Source organism: Anneissia japonica, unplaced genomic scaffold (assembly GCF_011630105.1).
Source record: "Anneissia japonica isolate Jap-2015-1 unplaced genomic scaffold, ASM1163010v1 scaffold287864_len1152817_cov193, whole genome shotgun sequence".
Taxonomy (NCBI): Eukaryota; Metazoa; Echinodermata; class Crinoidea; order Comatulida; family Comatulidae; genus Anneissia; species Anneissia japonica.
In genome coordinates this window covers 599,722-617,692 of record NW_022710960.1, presented here as the reverse complement: position 1 = coordinate 617,692, position 17,971 = coordinate 599,722, and the positions used below count along the sequence as shown (strand labels likewise).

At 32.5% G+C, this 17,971-nt stretch overlaps 1 protein-coding gene across 2 annotated transcripts; it reads right to left on the bottom strand.

Moving 5' to 3' along the window:
* Positions 1–1,214: 1,214 nt before the first annotated feature.
* On the bottom strand, positions 1,215–7,867 carry LOC117107192. 2 transcript variants are annotated; one of them, XM_033248800.1, is made up of 6 exons: positions 7,728–7,867; positions 6,939–7,025; positions 6,532–6,635; positions 6,214–6,369; positions 5,666–6,020; positions 1,215–5,481 (listed from the first exon to the last, which is right to left on the bottom strand). In XM_033248800.1, exons 2-6 carry the CDS (start codon positions 7,018–7,020, stop codon positions 3,074–3,076), a joined length of 3,105 nt encoding a protein of 1,034 aa, XP_033104691.1. In that variant the 5' UTR covers positions 7,021–7,025; positions 7,728–7,867; the 3' UTR covers positions 1,215–3,073. The 2 variants fall into 2 exon arrangements, with proteins under 2 accessions (XP_033104691.1, XP_033104692.1); XM_033248801.1 differs by lacking the exon at positions 7,728–7,867 and having other exon boundaries at positions 6,939–7,721.
* Positions 7,868–17,971: the final 10,104 nt, after the last annotated feature.

Sequence of the window (17,971 nt, the reverse complement as noted above, 5' to 3'; positions counted from 1 at the left end):
GTTGCGAGCGCAACGTATTGTCACAGACCCTATAGAGTCTGTGGTATTGTTGAAGCACACCTTTAATGCTTCCATAGATTTTGCATTAAAATTTGCCCACAGAGAGGCACAATATAGGTTATTACTAACACCACATATGGTAATTCCCCTCCTAGGCCTAATCAATTTCTTGACGTACCAGTACGGCGTCCAATGATTTATACAATCGAATGCTTTTGGAGGCATCTAAAACAATAGATTGGGCTGCTATATTATAAAATTCGATTGTCTGTTTAAGGATAGAAATACACGTTTAAGTTGAGTGGCTGTTTTTAAACGCATACTGCCGAGCAACGTTCAAACCTACTTATTTAAGCATCAATACCATCTTTTTCGGGATTAAGGGTGATAACTTAGGGTTTTTACCCTTAGAACTAGAAAAATATATATAATTAGCGGCTTGATGTGCAGCCTTGGCTTGCTGAAGTTGTAAGAGCAATTACAATATTTTATCATTTTCTGCGTCTTCTCATATCTCTCTCAGCATCAGCACGCTTTTTATCGAATTCAACCTTTAGTTCTAGTCTTTTTCCTACTCTTTTCCTCTTGGTTCATCTCTGCTTTAAGTGCTCTACTCTCTGAACATTTCTACAAACTCTTAATTCTTTTCAATATAATCCGAACTCCTTCCCTTTCTCGATTAACTTTCCTACTTGATAAAGTGAGATGCCTTATTGGTGCAAATTTAACCGATAGGAACAACTTTATAAAGTATGTCTTTATGTTTGTATATTTACAATGTTAACACTTTAATTCTCTGCATGTATAATTATTGTGTCGAATAACATTTTATTCGACACTGTCCGCTCCCGGACGAGCCCCCAAATTGTTACACCAAAAGTGGACTTTTTTTTTAAACGATGAGGCATAATGGAGTACTACACAAATAATTATAAAATGCAAAGCAAGTTAAAATAAGAGAATAAAAAGTATGTAATTCGAATAAGTCTTCTATAATATTTTTTATTTGAAAAAACTACGCCTTTCCATCCGCGGCACACGTAAATCGTGGCATAGTGACGGTGCGTTCATGAAAAGAAAATATTTAAAACAAATTAAATAAACAATTACAAGGCAATGTACAAGACGTGAAATTAATAACGATTCTTAAAACTCTTGAACATTTACATGTATAAAAATGTTACTCATTAGGCCTAGTCTAAGTTTGTAATAACTTTTTTCTTTTTCTTTTTTTTTTCTTTTTTTTTTTTTTTTTTTTTGCTATTCTAGAGTAGGTTTAAGATACAATTTCGTTTATACTTTTTTAGAGTCTCCAAATAAATGTTCATGTTCTAATTAATTAGGTTTTACAATTTATAAAATAAATTCTCAGTTTTTATGCCATTTTTAATACGAGACATAAAGATTGTTTATAAATTTGCCAGTCTCCAAGAAGTGTATCCATCTTAGTGTTACAATCTCCACTCATGAATATATTCCAACACGGTGGGCTTCTTCCCGACTGTTTGTCGTCACATATAGGGTAGAATATAGCTATTCAACTCCCATATCGCAGGTGGCACTATAATGAATAATATAAATTTTCCTATAACTACAATCCATTTCAGTACTGTCAATTAATCTTACAGGTAAGCCTATAATAATTATAATTAAATATTAACAAAGTAGAATAATAAACTTATGTACTGTACAATGAACATTTTAACTTAATTCGTTTATAACATTGAGAAAAGCAGGTAAGATAATGATAAAGTATATAGTAAAATCTGGATTATATGGTACATGTTTGTTGTGACAATTATGTAGACATTAATTATCTATCACGTATTGATTTATTACTGAACGTACGCCTTTGTATTAGCCGTAGTACGTTCCACTTACCTATACAGAATATCTTCTCCTTCCACTGAATTGTGTTGACATAATTTGAATAGTGAATTCTCATATGTGTTGCTTTGCAGCATGACAAGTGTAAAATTATTTTTACCATATTCCAATGGACATAAATAGAAACTCAATATATGCCAATAATTGTAAGACATCTAAAACAATGGTGTTACAATATATTTCTTTAAGGTCTGTACAAGCGTCTGGACGGTAAAACGACACAAAATTTGGTCCTTAACTAATGATGATGATGCTTAATTGCTTCCGTTATTTAGCCGTAAATTATAGTGTTTAGCTTATAGAGACGATCGTCTTAACCGTGACAATGACGTTTACATCACCCACCCAAAATTTATACATTACCTTGCTCATTATTATCACATTTGGCTCGACTCTCAGGTCGTCCTTTGCATTCATTTTTGGTAATAAAATTATATTATATATTAACTACCACATAGTTTACTATAGTAATAGATTAGAAATATTTCATTGCAAATAAACTCAACTAAAAAAGAGTAGGTGTAGGCCATATAACTAATCAGTTTATAACTAACAATATTAACGGCGTTCGTATTAGTTAATTATTATATAAATTATCGTTTAAATAGTTTAAATCAATTCGACTTCAAGATTCACGATTTAATTATGTAATGCTACTTGTCATCGAGGGCAATTATCTGCAACCACGAATTCACAATCACATTATAACAACAATGAAAATAACATTTAAATCAAGAAACGCTATATTCTTAAGCAAGTTAAATTAAATAAACTTCGGTACATACATTTAACTATATACATGAAACTTGCATCACATCCAACAAACTTGTATTAATTTTAATGATTGATTTGTGGCGCCTACCCTCAAGAATATAATGGAATCGCCGCCAATTCAGGCACATCTCTGCCTGAATGCGTGGGGCGATTCCTATTATTTTCTTTAATGCTCGAGGGTAAACAAATCTTCTGTGACCTTGACCTTGTCCTTTGACTTTTCCTGGTGAAAATTGAAAGGTGTCTCTCTTCAATTATTATGTACTATTCTACTAAATTTTATAATGATCCATTCATTAATTTTTTCCGTAATCTTGCTCGACAGAAAGACAGACAGCAGTGAATACATAACCTCCTTTGCGGAGGGAATAAATAAATGCTTAAGAGGCTTTACGTAACATTTAAACTAAATTTATTTAGTGGTTTTTAATACAGATTTGTATCCCCTGGAATGTTTTTTCCACCGCTCCGGATCCAGGCTACATGGCATAGGTTGGTTTACGCTTACATGGCGCATCAAGAAAGGCATTCTCTTTGGAGGAAGCAGTTTTAGAATTGGTTGTTCATTACATGCTCTATACAAAGTAGGCCTACCCTGATTCGGCAACCATTGTTCTTGATGGCACCGGACTTTGATTTGACTGCTATTATGACTTTTCGTAGTATTTGCCATAAATTGGTGACCCGTGTTGTAGGAGGCGCTATAAACATGTCTGAAGGACGTCGATTGTTGGCCTACAGGTGAAGATGGTGATATACATTGACGCGGTCCACCACGTGCATCTGTCACGTCAGTAACTGTGTGATTGTTTTCTGATATAGTGGGCGATATGTTATGCTGAATGAAGGGAGCCGGTTGACAAATTCCGGCCTTCAGTTGCAACCCACGCGGCAATAGTTTCAGACCACCTTGGTAGTTTCGTTTACGGGTATTGTTGGTCAATGGAGATTCATTTTTCTGGTTTATGTCACTATAATCCAACGCCCCGCCAAACGTATTACGTTCTTTAGAAAACACAGGGTATTTATTTCCTAATGAAAGATTTAATGAATTAATTGTAGGAGAACGCGGTTGAAAATTCAATAAAGTAGAAGGATCTGCAATACATCTGCTTGGTGGTAATATAGGTCTACTGTTTTGCATTATGTCTACGCGGTCACGCGTTAGTTTTGCTAAGAACGCAAGCTGCCTAAGCGTACCTGAAAATTGCATTGAGTCAGGATCCATTTCAGGGGCTACCCGAGAACAACTAGAACCAGTAAGAGGAGTATTGTAGCCTAGGTCTGTTTTGTTGACCGTTAAATTGGTTTGAAGGTTTTCAGTTTGTTGGTTTAGACTTGGCTTGCTGCTTTCTAACCGTGTTTCTGTCTGTCTGTGCGTTCGTTTTTTGCAGTCAACCATGACATGATCAAAATAAGCATCATATGAAGTGAAGTCAATATTGCATGCCCAACATTTGAATTTTTTCCTCTCGTTGTTTTTGTTGAATGTTGGAATCGGCATTCTTCGATCTGAACCCGGGTGTATTGATCTCTCTGATCCGGGAAAAGGCAGCTTCACTGCAGCAAGTGTGTCTTTAGGCCTACTATTTTCTTGCTTTAAATATTTCCTCAATTCATTTGCATCTGAATTCTGAAGTCGTTTCAAATTTTGTGGCTCATTAGAAGGTGGTTCCAAATCTGAAGCGTCGGAAAGTTGCAAGTCTTCATTTGATTCAATCGGATTATGTTTTTGAATAACAACTTCTAATCCATTCTGTATGCCTGGAAAATTCGCAAATATATTTTCAAAACTGACTCTTTTATTTTTTCTAAGCGTATTATCTGTTTTTTCCTCCTCAATATCTTTGCTTGACCCAGTTGTTTTAACTTCCCCCTCTAATATTAGTCTATCAATATTTTCAGTTACTTCAACTTGGTTAACTTCTTGTTCGTACTTGTTCGAAGCAATATCTCCAGTTCTTGCTCTTTTTATTGCAAGCCCAACTTCATTGCTATTATTTTCATGTAGTTCAACTATTCTAGGTTCAAGTTCACACTTCTTAGCTACATTGATTCTGCTTCTGTCAGCTGCGTTGGGTTCCTGTACAGATGATGATTCATCAGTTTCATGTCGTTTCACTGTTTTCTTCAATATAGGCCTATTTTCAATAGGATCCATCACCTCCATTAATTCCTCGTTATTTATGTCTGATTGATCACTTATTTCTCTGTATGGAAAATATGAATCGTCTGTGCTTATAGACCTATCTTTATTGAGTTGATTTATTTTTGTATTTCCCGTGCCATTTGTTGAAGAAAATCGTGCTTCTTTCTCATTTTTATTACTTTCATTGAGAAAACCCTGGCTCTTCTCAATATTATAATCATTCATGTTAACTATTCCTCGGTTCATATCAGTTGAAAATATCACATTGGACTCAGTATTACACACTCCTTCTGCGGCCCCTTTTTGATAACTGCTATTACTTTTAAGTGATTCTGTGTAACTTTTAGCACACTTGTTAAGGTCGTGTTCAGATATTTTCAAAACTCTTTCAGTATATGGCACACCATCTCCAATCTCTTTTAGAATGTCATGATCAAGCACGTTTGAGTGACAATTGTCTTGTTTTGCATGTAAACTCTCTCCTGTTTCGTACACTACACTGTAGTTTCTTATGAATAGATCTTTATTGCCGCCATAAAAACAGGATTCAGATGTTATTGTATTAGGTATTTTAGCATCATTGTCAATCACGTGATTATGTTCCTGTGGGCAAACTTGTCCACATGCGCCGACTTTCTGTTGATATTCCAATATTGTTTTCTCGGGAATATCTAGAAATAGTAATAACAAAATTATAGATTGTAGGTAAATATTAAATATGCAAATAAATTATAAAATAAATTTTATAGACCTAGTGACATTGTATTAGTTATGGTAAAAAGATTGTGATAATAACACAATATGCTTGCCACTAAATTGTCATATAACAATTTAAATTTAAATTTGGAATATTACCCAATGGTAGCAGTCTGACGTAAGATTTGAACATTTTGCTGAGTGGTTCTCCAATTTGAGTGGTTCCTGATGGCCACGTGACCCTGATTCCCGTTCCCGGGATAACTTGCTCAGTTGCACTGCTCATCTCATCAAACACGTTCCTCTCTGTATCAATATTGACGTCTTTGAAGTGATTGTCTCTATTTACTACACTAGAGAGCTTGTCTTCATTGACGTCGATAAAGGGTGTAGGCCCAATGTCTTTCTTAGAGATCCATAGTTCGTTATTGATCACGTCGTGTTCAGTAAGACCATCACAACCGTCACGTGATAATTGAAAACCGATTAAAAGTTCGTCACCAACATTTATGTCCTGAATATAAATTACCATTTAAACAAAAAAGATTTTCCATTAAATTTATTAATAGTACGACAGATATAACTGTTTTTTATTTTAAAATAAATGAGTAGACAGATCACCGATTAAACTGAATGAAAATACTTTAAAAAACCAAAATGTATTAACCTTCTACATTATTATAAAATAAAAAAAATATAACAATTACCTTTGTTACTTTAAAGAAGATCTTCTTCCGTCGCTGTATTATAACGAGATTGTGCTGGAATACTGTAGGACTACATTTGACAAACCTCATCCAGTTTGCGCTCTCAATATTTGCAGCGTCAACAAAAAATTGTGGTCTTCCGGAAAAATTCCTTATCTATAAATAAATAAGAAATTTATCAGTTTTAACATTACCAACATAGTAATTTTAGTTTTCTATAACATAACAGCAAATGTGCATTTCAACCATTATAATATAAATATACTATTGATAGTATTTAATATTAGTACTTTTATTGTTATCAACGGTTTTACGTACCATCCAAGCAAAACTGTCGTCAAGAACTTCGGATATGTTTTTCTTCTCTCCCTTGAATGGACCATATTTAACGCCAGCTTTAATGGTGATATTTGAATAGATTCCTGTCAGCAAATAGTAGATCAAGAAAATTATACAAATGTACTTCAAAGAACTGAACAATTGAACAATGTAGGCATTTTACTGCAAGTCAGCATGTACAAAGACTAAAAAAGTCAGACAATTTATTCAAGCTAGCTGGATTTGTCTTTGGTAGAGTCTCCAAGACAGACAAAAAAGACAAAAAAAAAATGTTTGTGTGACGAAGATGGATAAAATAGGTGGTGTTCGCGACCTTGTGAAGGTGGCACCTCCACATTCGTAGCTGAGTCAGTGGTTATTGATGGTAACAGAATAATGATACTTACCAAGTTTCTTTTTATTTGTACCTGAGCCCTTCACAATGAGACCTCGTGGGAGGTACATACTATCAGGAAATTCCTCTTCCATTTTAGCTTATAAAAATATAGTAAAAATAATTTTCCAGATAAATATTATTGCAACATGGCTGAAAAAATATTTTTGATACAAACAAATGAAAAAAAATATGAGTTACTTATCGATTTAATTTTACCATCTTTCTCACTGTACAGCAACAAATACGAAAGACTATTGTGAACTTTTACCATGTATAACAATATTCCCTTCTCAAGATCAAAAGGATGACCAATATCTTTACATTAGGCCTTCAACTACTATAGCAAGACTGATAAGGTGATAAGTGAGAGTGAAAACAGCCAGGAAGTATACGAATTTTGTATGTCTTTGGTAGGCCGGATGAGCGGTTCTCCATTTTGGAAAATGTAGAGAGAATTGTTGATCGCTAGGCTCATTCATTGTGCATTAGCCCGTCTAATATGGGGACCTGACATAAAAGCTAAAAAAGAGGGCCTATTTATAATATTATGCACAGTATTATCTTTTATGCATCAATACAGTATAGTAGTGGCTTACGGACAAGTTTTAGCAACAAAATATCAATTTAACACTGTCTATGATATCAACTACTGTAGCTTCATGCTGAATGTTAGTCGTCCGATCAATGCACAACTACTTCCTTTAGGCCTTCCATAAGGTAAGCCTATATACATTATAAAATTATGAAAATTTTATAATGCTGAATACTGTGTCTGTAACTAGAGTGAATGGTTACTTACCCTTTCCTACAATGTGTGAGCACACTACAACAATGCCTTATGATGCGTAGTCACAACACATTAAAGCTTAAGTGTACACATTTTTTACCAATTCATCGTTTACAATTATGAAATCACATGATTTTACGCACTACTTAACATCATTGTTATGGATCACATATGACTGAGTCTGTTGAATATGTATTATAAACTAAGCTTATTGTGATAACAAAACAAAAACTCGAAAAACCTAACGAGTTTACCAATTCATGTCTGAGGGTTATTGAATGGAATCTTAAAATGATTTAAGGTCAAGGCGCCCAAGTAAACTGTGCAAATTAAATTTTAGTATTTTAATGCTGTAGCTAAAGGCCTTCCACTGGGTGAAATAATAATAATCTTCATTGAAAAGGATAAACAATTTTAAAATATATTATGTAAATATAATATCAAATCAATAATCATTGTAAATTTGAATAATAGGGCTAATATCCTTACAATGCTAACGTAGTTAAACCTATTTCAAGTTCTATTTATCACTCAAAACATTGCAGTCCTGAAGTACATATTTGAGATTTGGTGTTATTCGCTGGAGGGTCTCAACTCAATCATTGTTGGAGCTGATCTGAACAATTGTTTTGATATGGCTCCTCTAAATTCCCAAAATTAAAAAAAAAAAAATACGTTAGATTATATTTTAATTTGAATATTATGGGTAAAATTATAAAATAAATATTTAAATTTTCCTCTTTACAAAAATTTTTTTCTTTACATCAGCGGTCTGGAAAGTAAAGGTTGCCACCCGAAGATGCTGGTGGGTCATATGAATAAAAAATGTTGGTAGTGGGTAAGTTTTGGTGGGTCGTGTTATCATAATGTTATGATAATGTTATGATATATAGCCTAATTATAGTCCATAGATCTGTAAAGAATTGTTAGTATTTTCTAGATATGTTGACGCTCCAAAAATTGCAAATTAAATTGGAATTAAAATTGTATCTGGACACCGATTTCCGCCTGTACATTGTACAGTACCCCTATTTTTATTCCGACCCTTTCTTTCTACGCTGACTTTATCAGCAATAAAGTAGGCCGACTTTATTTATTTTAAATTGGCGTAAAATATTTAAAAATAGGGGAAAGGGAACTCCGAGCGACACAATTCACCTTGTCACTTTTCCTCTTTTGCTGTCAGAAAGGACATGTCAAACAACTTGATTGGAAACTGTTTTCCTGCCGCTGAAATAATTGTTTGCAGACTTGATTTGTACGCCAATTTATGAACGAGGAAGTGGGTCGACTGTGCCACTGAGAGTCAACATACAGAGGTTATTTAAATACATGAAGGGAAACTTGTTTGGTACACAAGTTCCAACCGCCTGCGTTTCGCGAAATCAATTCAAATAAATATTTCCTTTCTCTTTTGTAAAATATTAGTGAGATTGTTAATAAGTTAATTGTGGGGGGGGGGAGGGGGGAGAGCAGTTTGTGTAGGGGGGGGGGGGGGGGGGGGGGGGGAGAGCAGTGTGATAAATTGTTAAAAAGGGTATGGCGCGACTCCATTTCTTAAGGAAATTGCGGTCATTCAATGTTGATACATGTATAATGAGCCTTTTTTATTCTTCTTTTATTGAAAGTGCTCTTTTGTTTGGAAGTTATGTAAGGTTTGGTAATTTAAGGAAACACAATTATAACAGACTACAACATATCATAAATCAGGCTGGAAAAATTCTACAACAAAATAGACAACTAGATGATGTCTGTGAGATTAAAATTATTGATAAAGTAAAGAGTATTTTAATAGATAGTTCCCACCCACTAAATGCATCTTTTACTTGGCTATCCTCGGGTAAAAGGTTAAAATCACAAATCTGTAGAACAAATAGATATCTTAATTCATTCGTACCACTTTCCATTAGAATGCTTAATCAAAATATCAAATAAGTTTTATGGCCTAATTATAATTTATTTTCTCCACTTAGCTATTTATTATTTATACTGACTACTGCATTTTGTTTCGCGATTTGATGTACCAACTGATTTTCCGAAAGGACACAAATAAAGAATCTTGAATCTTAAACAGCGATTATGAACAAATTACAGGTATTTCTTCAAACACCTCCTTAGTGTTTTATTTTTACAACATATCAACTTTCTATCTTTAGAACCAGGCTTTGAATATATTGTATCTTCAAGTGAGATACAAATAATTTTAGCTGACGGTTGTTTGAATCTGATCAGCCATGAAGCCTCTGTGGTCTAATGGTTATGATGCTCGCCTTGACAGCGAGAGGTCTATGTTCGAATCCCGTAGGTATGTTAATACGCAATGTGTTTATTTACAGGACAACATTCGTTGAGAGCTATGTTACACGATGTACCATCATGTTCTTATTCGAACACTGTATTTACCTTTCTTTTGATGAATATTTATATATAATTTAACAGTTTTAATGGATATCCTAATTATTATTAATTATTATCATTATTATATATATATATATATTATATATAAATATTCATAAAAGAAAGGTAAATAGAGTGTTTGAATAAGGACATGATGGCACATCGTGTAACGTACCTCTGACGGAATTCGAACACAGACCTCTCACTGTAAAGGCGAGCATTATAACCATTAGACACAGAGGCTTCACGACTGATCAGATTCACGACAGATCAAACAACCGTCAGCTAAAATTATTTGTATATCACTTGAAGATACAATATATTCAAAGCCTGGTTCTAAAGATAGAAAGTTGATATGTTGTAAAAATAAAACACTAAGGAGGTGTTTGAAGAAATACCTGTAATTTGTTCATAATCGCTGTTTAAGATTCAAGATTCTTTATTTGTGTCCTTTCGGAAAATCAGTTGGTACATCAACATCTTTATTTATCCATTTGTTTAGTGTTTACAGTGCTACGCAACAGTATATATGTACATATATGTACATACATATATATATATATATTTACATATATATACATATATATGTACATATATATGTATATATATATTTAATTATGTTATATTAACTTACAGTTAATATATATATATGTATATATGTATATATATATATATTTAATTATGTTATTTATTATCTTAACTTACAGTAAATGAAGCAGTCGAGGAATGTCCAATACCTAAATGTAAAATGTATTGTAAATTTGGATTTCAAAAGGATGAAAATGGATGTGAAATTTGTGAATGTAATGGTAAGTTAAGTTATTCAATTCTTTTCAATTTCATGTAGTTAACAATTACTTTTTAGTTTTTTCTTTAATGTAGGCCTATAAGTTAAGATTCAAGATTTCATTATATGTGTCATTTCGGAAAAATCAGTTGGAACATCACATCGCAAAACAGAATGCAAGATTAATACAAAACTACAAACAACAATATTATAATTAGGCCCTAAAACTTATTTGATATTATTTTGATTAAAAATTCTAATGGATAGTGGTACGAATGAGTTGAGATATGTCTTTGCTCTATTGGTTTGTGATTTTAACCTTTTACCAGAGGGTAGCCAATAAAAGATTCATTAGTGAATGGGATACTCTTTACTTAGCAATTATTTTAATTTCACAGATATCATCTAGTTGCCTCAATATTATGTATTCACTATAATCAATTCAGTAGAAAACCTTAGTAGGTTGAACTGTTGTATCATTGATTAAAGTAAACCCTTGCTTGTTACTAGTTACATTCTATTGCTCAGTTCTTGGGCTAAAATACACGTGAGAACTTTCTTCCAAAATGTGTTAAGCCTTTGGGCACATCGAGGCCTGTACATGTGTACATTAATTATAATTATAGAAATCAAACCAGACTTATAACCATCACTGTTCTCCTGTGATGGTGGTGAGGATCATGATGATGAAAATGATGATGACGACAATGTTGTTGACAATAACGCTGACGTTACTGTCAATATTGATGACAATGAAAACGTTAATGTTGTTGCTATTGATGATGATGATGATGTTGATGATGACGATGATGACGATAATAGTGCTGCTGATGATGTCCAGCTTTATTTATTGTAAAAGAATGATTTTACAGGCCTACTGAGATAGTTTTTACATGTTACTTTAGAGGAACCACTTTGCTCAGACGTAATGTGCCTTATCTATTGTAAACATGGATATGTCACTGACGAAAATGGCTGCAACACCTGCCAGTGTAAAGGTGCGTAAACCTGTTTAACATTTAACTTTAGTCAAGTTACCCAAGACACGCAGCAAGTTTCTCCCAAGTGAAAAACCAAGAGCTTTTTGCTGAGCAGGAAAATGCAATTGGAACAGGGCAACTCGGTTAAAGCCAGGCTCCAGAGGGAAAAAAACAATATGTTGTGCAAGTTATTTTTCTAAGACACAGAAAGGATGTTTGACGAAAGACTCGGGAATGGTTAATATAAGATACAGATAACCCATCATTTTAAACCGTTTTGTACTTACTCAAATTAGTATGTGATACATTAATAGATAAATACACAAATGTCACATCCTCGTAAACCATTTCTGTATGTTTATTCATTGTTACATTTATTTATGGTTCCGGTGGTAGAACAATTCATCTCCGATAAGGACTATAAACCATAGGCCCAGTGTACACAACTGCTCTTGTGCACTATAAAGAACCCAGTACATCCCATTATTATTATTATTATTATTATTATTATTATTATTATTATTATTATTATTATTATTATTATTATTATTATTATTATTATTATTATTATTATTATTTTTATTATTGTTATTATTAATGAAAATTATTCTTATAGGCCTATCATTTGTTATTAGGGAGAGAGGGATAATGTTCGTATTGCATAGCACAAAAGAAAGTGATTACTTATAGAGATATTGCTAAATTAGTCTTTTATGAAGTCCGCAACTTTTTCTAAATTTCGGCGCCTGCAATCCCTCGGACCCACTGTCACTGACTTAATTTACTTACCATGGCATAGACTCACCACATCAATATTATTGTGAAAACCATTTCTCTTTTTCACTTTAGAGTCTATACTATAATATAGCAATAATTATAAGTTATTGTAAGAATAACAATATCAGCCAAGAATTTCATTGGGCGATCAGAGCTATTAATTTACATTGATATATTAATAGGATTTAGCATCGATTTCTCAACAATTGTTTCCCCTGAGGATGAGGTCTTTCTAGAAGGACATTCATTCGTAAGACAAACGGGTAGGTTAAAGCATACCATCTGCATGCATTCATCCGCAGTGTAAGATCCCACAAAATTGCAGCATAAATGTAAGTAAACATGTGCATTTGTGGGGGATAACAGGTGCGTATATTTCAGGCCCTGCTTGACTAAAACCCAGAAAGATCCATTGGAACGTCTATGCACGCAACATTTTGTTCGGTAATTTCGCCCTCTGCTGTAGCATTAAAGTTAGAATGTGAAGCGTATTTTGTATAATACAACATTGATTTGATTTATATTATTTAATATCATTTCATTTAATTTTATGCATATATCAACATGGCAGCAACGGTACATAGCTGAATTGCGTGACGTTTATAGTACGATTGTCGAATATTAAAATATTAACAGACTAAGATAAAGTTACAAACAGGGCTTAAACAATGACAATATTTACAAAATGTTTGATTAAAATACTTAAAATAATAATAAAGTGACATAGGCCTAAAATATAATTTATTATACATAGAATTTAAAAGTTAATGGATGTTGCCATAGCAGTATAGACCTCATGCTTAATAAGCCATGAAGGTATATTATAAATACACAATATGCAACCTCCTCCACTTTTCAAATACAACGCAATGCTTAGATGTACTAATATATTTTGTTAAATCTGGTAAAGCCTAAACAACGTGTCTTTGTGATTGGCTGTTTCGAGAAAATCCAGGTATGGATTTGTTTTGTACCTTACAGGCACGGTTTTGTATAGGACCTGACCACTTGTTAGACGAATCATCATATAAAAGCCCTAAAATATAGTTAGTTAAATATCCTTCAGGGCAGAAGTATATCATGCCTTCTTAAAATTCCTATCACAATTTTTAAAATTCATAGTATTTATAATTATAAAATTTAATGAAATAGAAATTACTTGTTAATGTACGTCCGTCACAAAAAAAATTGAACTTTTTATTTATCCTGTGCTTAAGGGGGTGTCCTAAAATAACCATGTTACTAATTTATTAATTGGAGGGTATTATGTAGTTGGTATGAAAAAAGATATTCATAATTAACTACTAGATCATTGATTACATGTACGTCCGTCATGTATATATTGTGTACGTCCGTCACATACAGAATAAATACTACAGTAGCTATTAAGGTAACAACATTACAAGGCTAATCTATTCAAGATTAAATAAAGATTGTTATTATAGCAACATTTTCTGTCATATTACAAATATATTTTATTATAGCCATGCATTTAACTAATTAACTTTTGACTTTAAATAATTAATGATATACGTGATTGCACATTTTGTTTAATTTCTAATAATAAATTTACTGGGATGCTTAACTGGACACCATTTAATAATAGATATATTTACTTTGCTACAATAATGCTCAGTTTAAAAATATAAATATAATAATATTTGATAAATGGAGGAATTAAATTATATATTATTAATATAATCTACATTGTTGCTTTATATTATCTAGTCACATAAAATGTATTGACAAATTCAGGTTGATGTTCGTAAAACATCAGTTAGTCATATAAAAATGGGATTAGCAAATCCTACACCAGTATTATGTTTTGAAGTTAAATAATTGTTTTTGTTAGGTAATTAATTAATTAATTAATTAATTAATTATGCAAATAACATGCCAATTGACTGTTTACGGTAACAGATACATGTTTTTTGATGTGATGAATGTGTTTTTTCAGTAGAAGTCAAAGTACAGTAGATGTTGGTGGTCACTGTACAAGTATGAAAAAAGGGTTGCATGTGAGGTAACATTACAGAAAAAGATGTGGAGGTCAAAGTTATGCATAGGTATGGGATTAACTGGAAGTGGCCTGGTATAGAAGACCACATTACATATGACATAGTCCAACATTTAAAAAAAGTGGGGTACCCCAAACTTGTTGATAGCAGGGGACATTATTTCATTTCTGAAGAGAGAGTTGTGTTGCAAAACATATTGTTGTAACCTTAAAAAATATTTAATTAATAGACATCAGATTAGTTTAATGTATATTCAACCTTTTTGCTAAAGAAATTTATGTTGTAAATCTCATTATCCGATGGCACTTTCATCAGGACCGATAATATAAATGATATTCTCATCATCATTATTATGGTGCCCTACACATTTATAAAGTATCAAATTAAAATATTTAAGATCAGTAGTAGGTGATTATGAAAGGTTTTGTATTTTTCCTTAAATACAAATCAGTAATAATTAAATGTTTTTAAGCCGTAATAATAATTTTGCGAAATTTTGATAATATTATTTACAAAAGGTCATAGTTTCAAAGAAATCTACAGATACTATAGAAAAATGTTTTACTATATGTGTTGTAACTCAAAATTTGGATTAAACACTCAATAATGAGTAAAAGAGGTTTTTACAATGTTCTTGTTAGTTGAATATCAAATCAATTCAATTACAGAAAAATATATCTAGTTTTCCTTTTCTTTATCATTGTGTACGTCCGTCACATTCACAAATCAGTAATAATTAAATGTTTTTAAGCCGTAATAATAATTTTGCGAAATTTTGATAATACTATTTACAAAAGGTCATAGTTTCAAAGAAATCTACAGATACTATAGAAAAATGTTTTACTATATGTGCTGTAACTCCAAATTTGGATTGAACACTCAATAATGAGTAAAAGAGGTTTTTACAATGTTCTAGTTAGTTTAATATCAAAGCAATTCAATTACAGAAAAATATATCTAGTTTTCCTTTTCTTTATCATTGTGTACGTCAAAGTACGTCCGTCACATTGTAAATGTACGTCTGTCACATATCGGCCATTTTGACACACAAGATGCGTTGTCCAATTTTAATAATTTCATAAATGAATAGTTTAGTTTTATCTTCTTCATATAAATCGGTGACTTCTTAATTTGGGCTGAGACACTTCAGAGAAATATATTTATTTAAATTTCCACCTCAAAAAATCCCATTTTCCACGAATCCCGAATTAATGAAATTGACCTTGAGTGATCCCAGGAAAGAATTTGTATTGGCTAGCAAGAACAAGCTTTAAATGTTAACACTGTGTACAAAGGGGCGGGGGAGCCGCGGCTCCCACGGCTCCTTCTTCCCCCAGGATACGTCCCTGGCACGGTTACGAAAAAGAATTACAGAAAAATGGTTTGATGAAATTGACAATGGTAACTTAATTGGATTATGCATGCTCGACCTGAAAAAAGCGTTCGACACTGTGGATTATAACATACTCTTTAATAAACTAAAAATGTACGGATGTAGTAAATATTGTATTAGCTGGTTTAAAAGCTATCTAACTGATCGTACTCAAACTACTTGTATTAATGGTATAAAATCAGAAACTTTAAATATTAAGTGTGGAATGCCTCAGGGATCTATTATTGGACCACTTGCTTTTTTAATTTACATCAATGATTTACCAAATTGTATCTCTCATTGTAATATAAGTCTCTATGCTGATGACACTGCCATTTACTATGCCTCTAAATCTGCAAATAATATTGTGCAATGTTTAAATAACGATTTATCAAATATTAACAACTGGCTCGAAAGCAATAAACTTAGTCTCAATGTTAAAAAGTCTGAATTCATGCTAATTGGTTCCAGACAAAGACTAAGTACTGTAAATAATTGTTTATCTGTAAATATCAATGGTATTAATTTAACTAGGGTAGATAAATGTAAATATCTTGGTGTAATTATTGATAAATATTTAAGTTGGAATGATCAAATTGAAAATGTTCGTAAAAAAGCACTAAGTGGTATATATATTGTCTCTTATACACATCTAGATGTGTATAAGAGACAGGTTAAAGGGATTGTCTGGTAATACCCAAGGATGAGGTGATTAAATGTTGGTGACCAACCTGCGTAGGGTGTGCATATGAGTACCGCTCAAAGGAAAACGCCCCAGACCAGATTTAAAAAAAAATAAATTACATGATTGAAACCTTCGTGAAGGGTTTAACCAAGTTACAATGAAGGAATTGTGAAGTGCTGGTGACGATACAAATACGGGGGTGCATGTGAGGGCCATTTGGACCCAGACCTATATCTCTTGATTGGATCAATGGTTAAAAATGAAGCTTTCCATAATAGTTTGTCATATTTTAATAAAGAAGTGTTTAAATTTTAGTCACGGTCCGACGTATGATGTGGATATAAGGACCATTAAAAAAAAGGTTTACCGTATTACCCACTGAAACAATAGGTATATGATGAATTAGTTCAATTACAGTAAATGTGTACAGCGTTCTATATGTACTAACTTCACTTTTTTTGGAACTTACGTAGCTTAAAATAGCTCCAACGTATGTTAGTGTAACTTTTTTTTTAAGTAGATTGTGGTTGGTGGTAGGAATGTAGGAATATATTTTTGAGAACTATTTTATAGAAAGAGATTGGCGAGTTATTGTGTGTTTTTGAATTATTTTATAATATTATTATTATTACAGTGGTGAACAATTCCTTTCCACATTGGATAGGCAAAGCCCCAGCTATGACTCATGTAGGACCAAAAATTATATATATTCAAAATATTTCTTGGGATTGGTATGTAATAAAACATATAACACCCCCCAAAAAATGGCCCAAAATGGGTCAGAAAGCTTTAAGCATCATGGACTCTCACCAGGGGTTTACTCCTAGACACTGCTGGCCTCCACCAGAGATTATCAGATTCTCTGTCAGAGAGTGTAATCCCCTGAATGTATAGAGTCACCTCTGACGATGTACCCAAAGATACCATAAATTGCTAGCATCAGTTTGATCCTCACTCTCCAAATAATATTGTTATACCGTGTTTCGCAAACTTATTTTTTTAAAGATCTTCAGAGGGTGGAAAACAAATAAAAATAAAATTTAGTTTTCTTTAATCAGCAAATAGTTTTGCCAAACTCATCCAGATGGAGGAGAAAATAAAAATATAATTTTATTGGTGAATGTAAACAGTGTAGTAATTGGGATGGTTAAACGCTTTAAATTTATATAATTAGGAAGAAATATACATATCCTATTTTTGGAGATTTCAAGGCAGCGGTGGGCGTAATAAAATTAAAGAT